The sequence below is a fragment of the Gallinula chloropus genome (genome assembly GCF_964237585.1).
Source record: "Gallinula chloropus genome assembly, chromosome: 4".
Classification (NCBI taxonomy): Eukaryota; Metazoa; Chordata; class Aves; order Gruiformes; family Rallidae; genus Gallinula; species Gallinula chloropus.
The window spans coordinates 69148015-69161921 of record NC_140088.1 but is presented as its reverse complement, the minus strand read 5'-3'; the positions used below and the strand labels follow the sequence as shown (position 1 = coordinate 69161921).

Genomic DNA, 13907 nt, shown 5'->3' with positions numbered 1-13907 from the left:
AGCCTATACAGGGAGCAAGCAATTACTTTAAGATGGCTACACAGGTCTGATTGCAGTAGAATATGCAAATGTGTAAATAGAAACGCTTGGTGTGCGGAGACAGTGGTGAAAGTAACTTGGAGGCAGCAGAGCTGGGAGGGAGAAGTATTTCAGTATTTTCAAGCATGCAAAGAGCAAACTTGGCTCTTTGATTTCCCCCAAAGTTTTGTTCAGGGTTTTTTGGGGGTTTTTTTGAAAAAAAAAAAAAAAATAGTTAACAGTTAATACCAGGGTTGCTCAGTCGTTACTCTCATGTACTCACTGGTTTTACACAGGTCTGTCCATCAGGAAGCAGCGCTGAACACTGGGGCAGCCAAGTACCTTTACAGCTGTGTACTGATTGCAAGTACACGCTGTCTGTTCCCTGGGAGCAGGCCAAGGCGCCTCATGTTTGGGCAAAGCTTATGTAGCGTTGTGGCAGAATGACCTCTGCCAGCTAGACACCCCTAAAAAAACCCCTTAAGACAAGACTGCTCTTAACTCTGGTGGAAGAGACACAGGTATTTGACTTTCCAGTAACTGTCAGTCCTGCAGGTGACAAGACTTGGGTCAGGGAAACTCTGTCAGAACTCCTGAGGATGATTATTTTAGCATTGGGAACACACACAAGAACATCACGGTGAGGCTGAGGGAATCTCTGCAGAAAAGTGTCTGTTCTAACAATGGATAATCCCATTCAGTTCAATTGCTGTAAATTCATCTCTGGAGACACTTCAAATGTTTCACACTTGGCAAGTCCTCCACAGACAGGCTCTGAAATTCCACCTTTCTGCACTTAATCCACTTCTTTGTCATTGTATTTGTAAATTTTGGAAACATTTCTGGAACAAAGCTTGCTTTCCTTCCATGCAGTAAATACGTCTTGAAGAATGGGATGAAAGAAATGTGGCCACTTGAAAACTCAACTGGAAATCAAATTTCTCAATGATACCGTGCTCTCTTTTGGTTTTGGTTTTTGTTTGCCCACACCTTGGTGGGACGTTGCAACATCAAACCACAGCCTGCTACGCCATCCTCAGAATAGTCTGGCCTCTAGCAGAGGGGGAGCTCAGAAAGATTAGGCTTTTTCCAGTGTCCAGCACTGATGTGTTAGAACATGTCCTGCTCATCTTTCAAAGCAACCATGAACAGTTGTGCCTGATGGGGCAGACACGTGAGGACTGCTGAGGGAAGGGCTCTTCCTACTGAGGTAAGCATGAGGATCTCTCCTGAAGCAGGATTATAGCCTACATACTGTACTAAGTACTTGTGTGGAGATGTGTCCTTGCAAATATTACCTGTACCTTTGTTTCCTGCCATTCTTGTAGGAATTTAAAGCTGCAAGTGAGGCAGCTCCTTGCTAATGTCTCTTCCATCAAATTTTACTGGACTCAGTTGACCAATAAAAAAGAGCCATCACACAGCAATTACAGGGAGCTTGCAGCTAAGGGAGAAAGAGCTCGTTATCTGTGGATTTGCAAAGACAGCAGGACACCACAGAGTTTGAAATACCCTTCGCTCCTCTCCTGTCAGCTGAAGCTTGCCCTAGCTGCACCCTACAGAAGCCAGAGTCAATTTTCTGCGGTTAATACCCAAAACTCAGGGAACAGTCTCTTTCATGACACTACAAATGCTACAGAGTGCCATAGAAAATGCAATCCTTCTGTGTATGTTCTTTGTGAGCAGAGACCCAGTCTCAGGGTGCTCTGTACACATTCTATGCTCTGGCTAAAACACCAAGCTAAGTTTAAACACATAAACGTGTCTCCTGAATACTCACCGGATCCTATAAGGGCACAGATCAGTACCATGGAGTTGTATTTTATTTCTGGAGCGCTCCTGTCATCTGAGAGCAGTCTGTGTAGAATCTGGACAAGCTGAGCATTTTCAAGATCCTTTTCAGCAGTGACTGAAATACAAGTGAAAATGTGTAAATCTGGAAGCGCTGCTTTGATGCTTCTGTGTGCTAGCCACCCACTGAAACACACATCCCTCACTGTAGCCACAGTGGTGCTACTGGCATAAAACTGCAGCGTGTATTAGCTGGGATGATGATATATGAACCACAGGTCTTGCTCTAACAATGTAAACCAGCCTGCTTGAAAGGACAATCAGAATTTAATGATAGAATCCAATCACAAATCTGCAATGAGCTGATGGAAAAGTCCCCAGTCTTTTCTAGCTGTTTAGGCCAACACTGGCAGTATTTCAGCTTTCAACATTTCCACTGCCTGAATTTGCTTTTGGAAATGTTGTCTGAGTAAATGCAGATGGTGTAATTCTTGATTCTGTGGTAGAGGGAGCTCAGGGTCCATTATAAAGGCTGTGAGAAACTTCAAGATCAGAGTGCGAGTTATTTCCTCTGTAGTTTTCTAAGGGATATTATATGCTAAACTCAGGCTTGAAACCTTTAAATGTCTGAAGACAAGATAAAGAAGGGTTAGACAGTTCATGTGAATAGAAACACTTTTTCCTTTTAATTAAAACAATTCCCTGATGGATTAGCAGTGATTTGGAAGTTGAACATAATATTCCTGTAGTAGAACGATAGCAAGAGATGAAAGCAGGAGCAAAAATATGTAATGCTGTTTTAGTTCATCATCGTCATTAATGAGCAAAGCAAATAGGAGAAACAAAACCTCTGTTGGGCATTTAACTTCTTGTCTGGTGAGGTGGCACAAAGGGAGGTCAAGATGTATAGTCATCTCTGCCTTCATATGGCAACTCCTGCATCGATTTCTGTGGAACTTAGTGACAGTATTTTGGGGGCATCACCCACTGCTGTATGTGTTCTGCAGCTCTCACTAATTAGGTAAGCAAGAGCTTTACTTTGATAAGCACTCTCATAAAGGGCTTAACCATTTCTGTGGAGGAATTTGGTCTCCACTCCAAAGTACTATTTTCTTATTATTTTGGGTGTTTATCTAAAGTCTGAAAGTTATGTTTGAGGGCCTTTCTAGATCATGTGCTCACCTACCAGAATCATGAGTGACAGGGATGGGAAGGGACCTCTGGAGATCCTCCGATCCAACCCCCTTGCCAGAGCAGGATGACCTAGAGCAGGCTGCACAGGACAGCATCCAGACAGGTTTTGAGTATCTCCAGCGAGGGAGACTCCACAGCCTCTCTGGGCAGCCTGTTCCAGAGCTCTGCCACCCTCATAGTAAAGAAGTTCCTCCTCCTGTTTAGGTGGAACTTCCTGTATTCAAGTTTATGCCCATTGCCTCTTGTCCTGGCACAGGGCACCATTGAAAAAAGACTGACCCCATCCTCCTGACATCCACCCCTCAAGTTTTGCAAGTCTTCTCTAGGCTAAAACATCCCAGTGATGGAGCAGAAACTGTATTACCAGCAAAGTGCAGTTTTCTGCATAACCACCTTGCCTACATCTGTCTGAACTGCTGTGTGTCCCCGTGCTACTGAAGGGCAGGTGGAAGGAGAAGGCTTTGCTACACTGCAACAACTGGCACAGCTCGCTCTCTGCAGCTTCTCTTGGGCACAGACTGGAAAGCAAACAGGTAAACAGCTGGGATACTCACCTAACTCTAAAGCTGCTATTAGTGCCAGCGCAACAAGAGCTTCGTTTTGCATTATTACGTGTTCACTGGTTGCCATGGTTACTAAATGCTTGATGCCACCACTCTGTACAATGGTCCTAATTACCTCCTAAAATAAATAACATAGAAATAAAAAAATGTACACAGACTGTATTAAACAACAAAATTGTCACGGATGCAATGTTATCTCTGACACTTGTTGGCTTTCTGCACATATCTCTTTATACATAAATGTACATGCATGTGGGCCTATAAATTATTACTCTCTAGTTGTAAGATATAACCTGTTAAGCCAAGCCAGTTAACCACATGATGAAGGCACAGGCAGCTAACTCCTTCCCAGGTGATGCTGTGTGACTCAGGTTCTCAGGGCATGCTGTCAAGCACCTCACAGTGAGCCCGCGCTCATCTTGGAACTCAGCTGCTGTTCAGTGTTGATTAGTTTTCCCTCCTTTATGTTGTGATGTTAGAGAGCAGCTTATCAAAAGCACCTGTTAAATCACATCTTTGGGATAAGGTGACACATGGATATAGTTTTAATAATAAAGCTATCCTTTATCCCTCTCCCTGAGTTCTCTGTGTTTCTTCAAAATGTTCCGAGAGGTGAGATGGCAGATACTGCACCTTCCTGTGTAACAGCATGTGCTGGACTCGAATAATGGGCTGGAAAATGAGCAGCATTCTCTTGAAGTATTGTGGAAAGCAGGTTAGGAAAGGATCGTTATGGGTGGGTTTCTGTTTTAAAGCCAGCAATTAAAATGAGCTGTCCCCCAGTATCTATGAAATGAAAATGCTAACTGGATCAAATGGCTTTAAAGCAGTTTAAGAACATGCAGCTGGGATCCTGTTTTCAAGTCCAAAATTTGATCCAAGTTACGTAGGATCAATAAACGTTTCTGGTGTCTGCAGGTCTTGGACTTGTTAATTATCATGAAAAAAGTGAGTTTTCGCCTTATGTTTTCATCATTATATGTCACAAAAGTACTTGGAAAATGTCTGGAAATGGGGTGACTTGGCATGCCACAGGGAAATTGTTCCAGGAGATGTGGTTGGCTTTTATTTTTTCATTTGCTCTGTGGGGACACAATGTCTTGAAATAGTAGTTATTTCTTGAAATAAGAATCTGATTGAAATTTTTAATCTGTGTTGAATTTCCATTTACGGCACATGCCCCTTTCTAGCTCCAGCAACAAGTCAAAACTCATTAACTGATACAGGTACGTAGAATGGTTTTTATTCTGCCACTGCACAGGCTGTGCAGTGACACTCCTGATGCAAGGAAACAAGAACAATATGATCATAATCCTTGGGAACCGAAATATTTTTAGATAATCATTTTGAAGCTAAATACAATTGGCATAAATTGCAGCCTAGTGATTTAAGAGCTTAAAATTTAAAGTCTGTTTTTTCTGAATGACATAATGTATGCAAGCACCTAAGTATTTTTCTTCCTTGCAGTTACTGTGATTGTTAGTTGTCATTTTTCTCTTCCCCAGTGGAACTCCAAAGTAGTTTTGAGCCTTCACAGAATAATCTGGGAACTGCTAGTTGCTGTTTGAATTGGTGTGGAGTTTTGGCTATATAAGTTTTGGGAATCAATCAGCACCTTTGGCATATTTTTTGGGGGGAGGGGGAAAGGTTAATGTGCCCCTCTAAAAGGCAGTCCCAAATAGAAGGGATGACAGCAGTAAGGTTGGTGCTAGTGTGGCTTAGCTCACAAGAACTGACTCCATTTTTCAGAATGAAACCACTGTCACCTCTTTACCTATTGCCCCAAATTCTTTAAAATGAAAAACAATTAAAATATGATGTGCTGTAAACAACCATCCAGTTGTACCCACATTCAAACCTAGAGGGCAGTAAAAGCATTAAAAACACCACGTGTTCAGCTGTTTTCCCAGTCAGGTGTCCTCTGTGAGTCCATAAACCACACAAAAGTTCATCGGTGATAAATCTGTTAACTTCTGTAGTATCTACTTGATGCCATCAATAGTGTCTCTACATTTAGAATTGAGTTCTCTTTTCCTGTAGAACCCCTGAATCAGTGGTGGCAGATGCCATCTATGTATATGCATCTTGTGGACTGTGTGCAGGAAAAAAGAGCTCGAAATGAAATTTGATTGGTTCCAGAGGCTGAACATAACATGGAAAAGGGGCATTAGAAAAAGACAATAATACCAGAGATCAGCAAATATTTAAATCCCTGCAAGTCCTGTTGATTTGCTTTTGGAGAGGCTCACTATAGATGAGGTCCATGCTACATGTTTCACTCTGCAAATGCCATGCAGGAATGAAGAGGTCACTGTTAACCTCTGAGTTGTTCAGGTCATGGTTGTTATTTAAGCTCAGTCATGGAGCCTGTGTTCTTATCTGTGAACACGCTATATGCAGCCTCAGCCTTGTTTCCAGAGGAGATGTTTTGTCACCTCTAAGGCTGTTTTGCTTAATACTCTGCTGAGCAAGGACTCTGGATTTGGACTGCTTATGCAAAGGTATCTGGTTCATGTGAAGGTGATGAGAGGGACAGAACTCACCTGTCCCACAGTGTCTCTTCATGTTGTACCCTTTGCCATGTACTTGTGTTAGAATTTAGAATAGAGGATGGTTTCTAGTGACCCCTTAGAATGTTAAAACTCTGAAAAATGCTCTATGAAGAGAAGGGCGACAGACTTTCTGGGTCTCAGTTTTATGTAAATGCAACAATTGAGCACAAAGACTCTTTGTATACAGCAGCATTACAAGTGAGAAGAGGGGGCGTGCGGAACAGGATGCAATAGAGACACGTCAGGCTGTGGCCGTGTGAATCCCCACCGCGCTCCAGCAGCTGGCCTGCCACTCTGGAATGGGGTTACATGGTTTCAATTCCTTTTCTTCTTTTTTAAAAAACTACACAGTCCCAGTGAGTGTTTAAACCTGTCGCTTGTGTCTGACTGGCAGGTCCCAGAGGCGGAGGGGTTGTGTGACACGTGAGCTGACTGACCTGGCTCTCCCGGAGGACTGCGGACTGGAGGCCGCGCTGCCAGCACCGAGTGCAGAGGTAATTCCTAGTTCTTACGAGCTGCCCTTTTTCACCACCAACTTACTTTTGATTTGCTGTGTCGTATAAGTGCAGACAGTAGTCTGTTGGACTCTCCCATCACACCTGCGTGATCCTTGGCTTCACACCACTCCACCAATCGTTCCACCAGCTTTACATTTTTGCCCAGCTGTTCAGCTGCTTCTGCTATGTGATGCCAGAACCAACAACACAACAAAAAAAGTTGGAGCTTTTTTTTTAAAAGCAAGTGTTAGAATAATAAGCTGAAAGTTATTAACTAGGAGGAGATTAAGTAGAACTTTACTAGCTTGTTGCTAAGAGTGGGGAAACGTCTAGGCTTCACGGAATTAAAGCCAATCAAAATGGAAAGGAAATACAGAAAAACACTGATAATCCAGATTTTGAAAACAACTTAACAGCTCTGTTCATGAGGTTTGTGCACTAACAGTAGGGAAAACACAGGTGATGTCACATTCCCAGGTGAGCTAGCTCAAGAATTTAAAATTGGAGGAGACTGCTGCCAGAAGGGGAGCACTGTGGTCACTTAGATTAGGTTTTGTAGGCTGTATGTCACATAAGCTTTGTCAGTGAATTTATATTTCATATCTAATAGCTTTGCTAGAACTAAAATGGAACTGGGTCAAAAATAAACACTTGCCTAATTTATCTCATTAACTACTTTTGGTTTTTAGCAGACTTTACAATCCTTCTCCTGGAACAAGCTGTTAAACTGGATGTTGTTCATTTTGAATCACAGTTTATCAATTAACAAGTGCCTTAGTCTGTTCCAAGGAGCTAGGTACAGCCAGGAAATGTAGTAAGTGAACAGCAAAACAAGAGTGGTAGCTTAAAACACTCACGCCTCAATACATATTTGTAATGTGACAGTGTAGGAGAGTTCTGAAGTACAAAAGTAAATAAGCATTTGACACCTATTCTGAGGGTCCCTGGTAGGCAATTTAGGAATTCTGAAAAAAAATCAACCCACATTCCTCTCCCTTTGCATATGTATTACATTTATTCCAAGACTTCAGGAATAAAATAAAAAAAACCCAACCCCACCAACCAACCTCTGCTTCCCTCTTGTAAGAATCTTGGCAGCATATCACAGACTGAACCAAAGAGAATGACTTAACATAGAGAACAGTTTATTTTTACCTTGTGCATCTATTAACATTCTTAACGTTCCCAGCAGCTTGAACTGAACAGGGGGCATCTCCGATCTGAGAAATTTCAATACAGCTTCTGCAACACCAGCTGATAGCATCTTAGCCTTATTTACAACTGCATGAATAAAGAACAGGAATGATCTCAAGAACACTTCTGGAAGGTGCAGTTTATTTCTGAGACAGTCCTGAAGCAAATTTTCAGATAAGGTTTGGAAAACAGCTTGTGAACAGAGAGTTCAGGAACAGGAGTGTGCACTGACGATACTGCACGGTGGGGAAATGTCATGGTTGCTAAGACACAGGTGTGAAGTTAAGTGCTTTTTCCCAGTGTGCACATCTAATTGCTGGTGTTCAGCCCGAACATAAACAAAAGGCATCTGCCACAAAATGCATGAAGCAGAAGCTCAGGCTAGTGCTTGCTCCCCAAAATATGTGGAAACGTCTCTGATTCTCAACAGCACTCTATTTCACAGAAGCAAATGAACTAAAGCATCTAATTAGCAGAATTACCTGCTCTTACCTGGCTCTAATGTAGTAAACAAACAGCACTGGGGCCTGACATGTCTGGAGGGCCCTAGTGGGGCCTCTCAGCTGTCAGAAATCCCACATGAAATGAAAAATAAAAATGCAGCCCTCTGGACAGAAAGGATTGGGGAATCATGTCTGAGGTCACCTCAGCTCCCTGCCTATGACAAAGCTGCCCTGTCCTTGGTGGGATCAAAGTGGCAAAGGATGGTCAGGAGGCCTGTGATGTGCTTGAAACTGCTGGTCACAGCTGCCGTGCAAAAGACATAAAAGCGATGATGAGCCCGAATGAGAAGCATCAGTCTGATCTGCCTCTGGGACTCTGGATTCTCCCACCCTCATCCCCTGGAAGGGTGCAGTGGGAGAACAGAATTTCACCTTGGGGGGTAATTAGCAATGCAAAGTGAGGCTTACCGGGAATAGCCAGGTTTCTGAGCGCGCTCAGTGCCGCGTGCTGCACAGTTACATTGCCGTCCTCCACATGTCTGTTTAGCAGATCCATCAGCTTCTGAACGATGCCGTTATCCACCATATGGATGCAGTTTCCATCTGGGATGAGACAAGTCACTTGTGAATGGAAGATTATTATTCAGACTTTTACAATAGCTTTTTAAAAACATAGGAGTTATTTCCTTGCTCCTTTCTAGACTTTATTGTTGAGAATTTGACCGCCATCGTCAACAGGAGTTGTGCTTATGACAAATGTAGAAGAGCGAAGAATGAAGGAATCGAGCAAGGCAGAAATCTTCTATACCTCTCTGCAAGTGTGGAACAGGATTTTTAAAGTAGTAATGCTTTTTAGGATTGTGAAGTATAAAATTACTGTTGTTGCTGTATAGCTCAACACTGGCTTTACTGTGATCTGCAGTTTTACTTGTAGCTGTACAGACAGAACATGATAGAAGGGCTCAGATAAATTAACATAAGCTATTATGGCATGTTCTCACCATTTCTGGCAAAATTTGCAATAGCCAGTGCCCCTGCAAGCTGTAGCTGATGGCTATTGGAAGGAATCCACGAAAGTACTCTTTGGAACACGCTGCCTCTTCCTCCTTCAAATAACTTTTGCATGGATTCATCTGGGGTAGAAAGCACAGACAGTCAGCAAGCAAAAGAAGTGTTTGTTAGGGAAAACTCTGCTCCGTTTTGAGCTTCGCTACTATTAATCCAGTCCTGCAATGGGATGACAGAGAAAATCTGACCTATAGAACATTAAGTGGCAGGTAGCAAGTCCTCTACATTATTTGAAAAAGTAGTAAAGAGTAAAATTCATCAGCCAAGTGGCATTACAGGTTATCAGCTGTTGCTTTGCAGAAGGTGATGACACACTGTACTTACCTCCAAGCAATAATAAAACCATAAGATCAGAAGCTGTTTTAAGCTCTGCAACATCATCCTCTTTGTCACTGTCCACAGTCTTCTGGACGATCTCAAGTAAGCACTCCACCAAGCCTGCTTCAACCAGCTGCAGTTTAATGACATCTGAAGAATAGCATGGGTAATAGGAGTTGGCATCATGATTTTAAACACATCTATTGTACATACACACAGGACAAACTTTGAAATGAAATAGTGATGTTAATAGTTTCACTGACAGCTTGGGTATATAAAATGGTAAATTTTAAAATCTTTATTTTTTGTTTTTTAAATTCTCAGGGCCAACTTCTGGTATTTTTAATCTACCAGACGCTCCCCCGGATCCTGACTGCATTTAGAGCACAGATATCGCTGAAGCTGTATGGAGCTGCTCTTCACTTCTCAAAAATGAGGATATTTCTCTACAGCAAATGTCTGGCATCTCAGTCATCACACAGCAGACTCGTAAGGACTGTGCTGTGCTTGGGCTTTCCAAAGACTTTCCACTGCATAGCAGAAAAAACTTTGTGTTTCTTCTTCTAGTTCATGTACAGAAGAGTTACTGACTTCACTGAGGCAAGCAAGTATAAAATACAGAACTTGTTAATGAAGTCTCAGAGCAAGAAATCACCTGTTTTTTAGCTGAGCCAAGATTTCTGCCATTCCCTTAAATGGCTGCAGGAGGAATACAGTAAGGCCGAATCCAAAAGGCTGGGTAGGGAAAGGAATTTGTTGCGATTGAAGAAAAACTGGAAATTGATGAGGCAAACTAATTTCTTAGTTGCTACTGGCAACAAGGCTCAATAGAGAAGGTGATAAACATGTTTTTCAGTTGGTGAAATAGGACTTGGGAGCAATAACTTTTTTCTGTTGCTTCTACAACAGAATCTTTAACAGGTTTTTATCCCTGTGAACTTGGAGCTGGGAATCTCTGTTACATACTGAACCTCCCTTACTGTTAAACCAGGAATGGCAGGTTGTCTGATGCTGTGTTATGTCTTTTTGGCATGTGAATGTGATTCTGGTAGGTTCTGAATGCTGATTTTAGAAAGCACAGCCAGAAACCTCTGCAGAAATGTGCAAAAAAATGTATCTCTTTTAGCTTTCTGCACGAAATGGCATTTTAACAATAAGGAGTTTAATGCAAGTTAAAGTACTTTTGAAGGCCAAAACTTTGGAAATATTTTTTCACACAGTTTACAAGTGACAGCTGGGTGTGGAGAAGTGTTCTACCTCTGGGAAGGATGTGACTGACTCTGCTTCCTGGTGTCACTAGGCTTTTTGAATGAGTGAAATTCATTGTTCTTCTAAGAGCATCTGACCTCATGAACTTTGTTAGGAATGCAAAATATTCAGTTGGGATTTTTTAAAGAGGAATTTTTGCACTGAGATACTTCAAAAACCAGAGAGTTCCCTTAGTTACAGAATACCCTGTTGCAGGTGTGCTGTGATTTGAACTATAAATTGCTACACCAGGGTCCTTAACAACAAAACAAAACTTCTAAACACCCAAACCACCAAAATCCAGGCTCTGCAGATACTCCATTAAGATGGTTTTGCGTGCTGACCTATTGCTAATTGTTTACAGCCAAAAGCATCTCATCAGTACCAGCACAGTGAACTAATTTAAGTACCCCTTGAATCCACAGTGGAGGAGGAATTCAGCTGACTGCCCAAGAACATGCAAGCACCTGAGTTATGGTCAGCAGCAGTAAAAGCACCAAATTTTATTGCGACTATAAAACATACTCTAAGAAAAATAAGGCATTTGAACTGAAGTATTTGCAGATGCAAAAAAGGTTGGACCCAATTCTGTGTCAGTCTGTGGATGGAACCATCTTAGAGCAACTTGTTAGTTATTATGTGATGAACAAATGCATTTTGGCAACATGTGCATTTTTAGAACTGAAAAGAATCCTGGTTTTACATGCCAATTAAAATAAATGAGAGAAGTTTTTAAAATTAAGTAAAAAACTAGCTTGATTTATACTACATAAACCAGACCCAGACAGAGCGTGTGTGTGTGTGTGTGTGCATATACAGCCCTTAGATCTGTAATTAATGTGCCCCTTGCAAAAAGTGCATCCATAGGAAATGGAATGGCCAGTAGTTCTGCCATCCCAGGAGGTGACAGTGACTGATGTCCTGGTGCTGTAACCGACTATGAATGCTCGGGCCAGCGCTTTGCAGACACGTGTTGTAAAGCCCTGTGAAAAGCAGCTTTTGATATTCCTGCTGCAGGTACAGGGAAATTAAGCACCACGTAATCATGTACAGAGTGAATCAGAGGTGAAATTAGCAACAACAATTTGTTGGCTTCTGGCCTATGCTCAGACAATTAAGACCTGTTCACTTCATATGAAACTGTCATCACATGGATCAACCATGGCGGCTTCTGAACGAGGCAGACAGTTACTCCGCATTTAGTCCTCAAAAAGGACACTGATATACCAAAATACATATAAGGGAATGAATAAAAAACAGTGTAAGAAAGAACAAATCAAATTCTCACCATTTTCTGCCAGGGGAGCCAAAACTTCAAAAATCATCTCTTTTTTATCATGCTCTATTTGCTTCTTGAACAGTTTCACAAGCTCTTCAGCAATGTTTGTGTAGGCAAACTGCTCTTTACTTGACTCTGTGAAGCAAAAGGAAAAATTCAGTATCAAGTAAACAAACCACATCAAAAGGTAGGACTGGGTTTTTTTTCCCTTTTTATTACCAGGTTTATTCAGTAAGATGACTAATAGTGCTCTTCACAGACAAGAACAATAGACTTGTGCTTGTCACTAAATGAAAAGAAAAATACCCAATGCTGTAAGATAAATGCGCTGACCTGAATTAATGATTATGGCTGTTAAAATCTATAAATACATGACCAAGGCTGTTGGGACTGTTTCTGCCCAACAGAATGTAAAGGTAGCCACTGAAACAGTCACATTGCAAAGATACACATTGCCTGATTCTTCTCTGCTTAACAGGAAGACTAACAGATTGGATACTGCATTTTTGTGGGGGAGAGATGAAGAGTCATACTGAATGCTTTAGTATTTACATGGTTTCATGATGGTGATGCTTCCTTTGACTATTGTGTGCGTGGCTGGTGCAGGGCAAGTTCATACTGCACAGATAATGTAAACTGGCTTACAGATGGGCTAGCTTGCTAGCAGGAGGTTCGCCAGCACATAACGGTTCTTCAAGTATAGGTTCAACAAAAGCATTTCTTCCTCTGCTGCCTGTCTCTTACTCTTCTTCACTGGCAGTATTGCAGGGGATGCAGGTGGTAGGGCTGGTGTTCTGCATTCTCTAGTTGCCACCTCCTGAGGGCCATCTGTGCTTAGAAAACCTTCCAGCACCTTTGCTACTGCTCTAACGGATGGTTAGGGATTATTTTAATGTAGAATTAAGCCCGAGGACAGGGGAAAAGCCTGAACTGCAGACCTAGACCCTTTTGTGCACGTCCCATTATTGTTTTCTCTCAATATGTGTGATTGCATAGTGTATTCTAAGTGGGTTTTTGACCTCTTTGGTATTTTTTAAAGTAGAACCATCACTTTCTTTATTGGGATATAGCTCTGCTTCACAACAAAATAAGGGTTTCATATGAATGCTTCTCAAGGGATCTGTGGAATGCAGTTGCCTCTTAAGTAATGAAAAATGACAACCTGACAATAAAATTCCCTGAAGTTACAAGGAAAAAAGAAATTACAGTTACAATGTGATTGACTAAGCTATTGCTTAAGGGAGATTAAAGTATTACTAAAGCTAAATTAATTTTGTGCCCATCCTAAAGAATGAGCATCTTTTCAGCGTATGAGAACAGGAAGGGAAGCAGCTGCTCTGAAGCTTCCTTCCCATGGTTCTTATTACCCAGCTGCACAAAGCTGGATCCTTCCAAAGAGGGAAAGGAAATGTAGATCTTGGTGAGGATACCATTTACTACATTTAATAGCCTTACGGTTTGAGTTGCGTTTTAGCACTAGCACTTTCAGTCTACTAACCCGTATTGTTATACTTTGCTGTGCAGACACACATCTTATAGAGCTCTGATCTATTAATTTCTTTAGTGCTGTTCTGACAGTTCTTCCTGTTGTTGTTTTGTTAAGTAGACTTGTCTGCTATAAGCAAAGGTATTATGTGTGCAATCGCTACATAACACGGTATTCTCCCGGGCCTTGAAATCTGTGAACGTAGGACAGCTGTGAATAACTTCAGGCTACGAAATAGTACCAACTCATAGATGTA

At 41.8% G+C, this 13907-nt stretch overlaps 1 protein-coding gene across 1 annotated transcript in view; it reads right to left on the bottom strand.

Moving 5' to 3' along the window:
• The window catches only part of RAP1GDS1 (Rap1 GTPase-GDP dissociation stimulator 1), a gene marked incomplete at its 5' end in the record, with an annotated part of 62910 nt that overhangs the window by 2181 nt on the left and 46822 nt on the right, over nucleotides 1–13907 (bottom strand). Inside the window, 8 exon segments of the mRNA XM_084263251.1 lie at nucleotides 1799–1927; nucleotides 3558–3684; nucleotides 6659–6798; nucleotides 7771–7896; nucleotides 8721–8855; nucleotides 9254–9385; nucleotides 9645–9788; nucleotides 12175–12300. Coding sequence (XP_084119377.1) covers nucleotides 1799–1927; nucleotides 3558–3684; nucleotides 6659–6798; nucleotides 7771–7896; nucleotides 8721–8855; nucleotides 9254–9385; nucleotides 9645–9788; nucleotides 12175–12300 — 1059 coding nt within the window.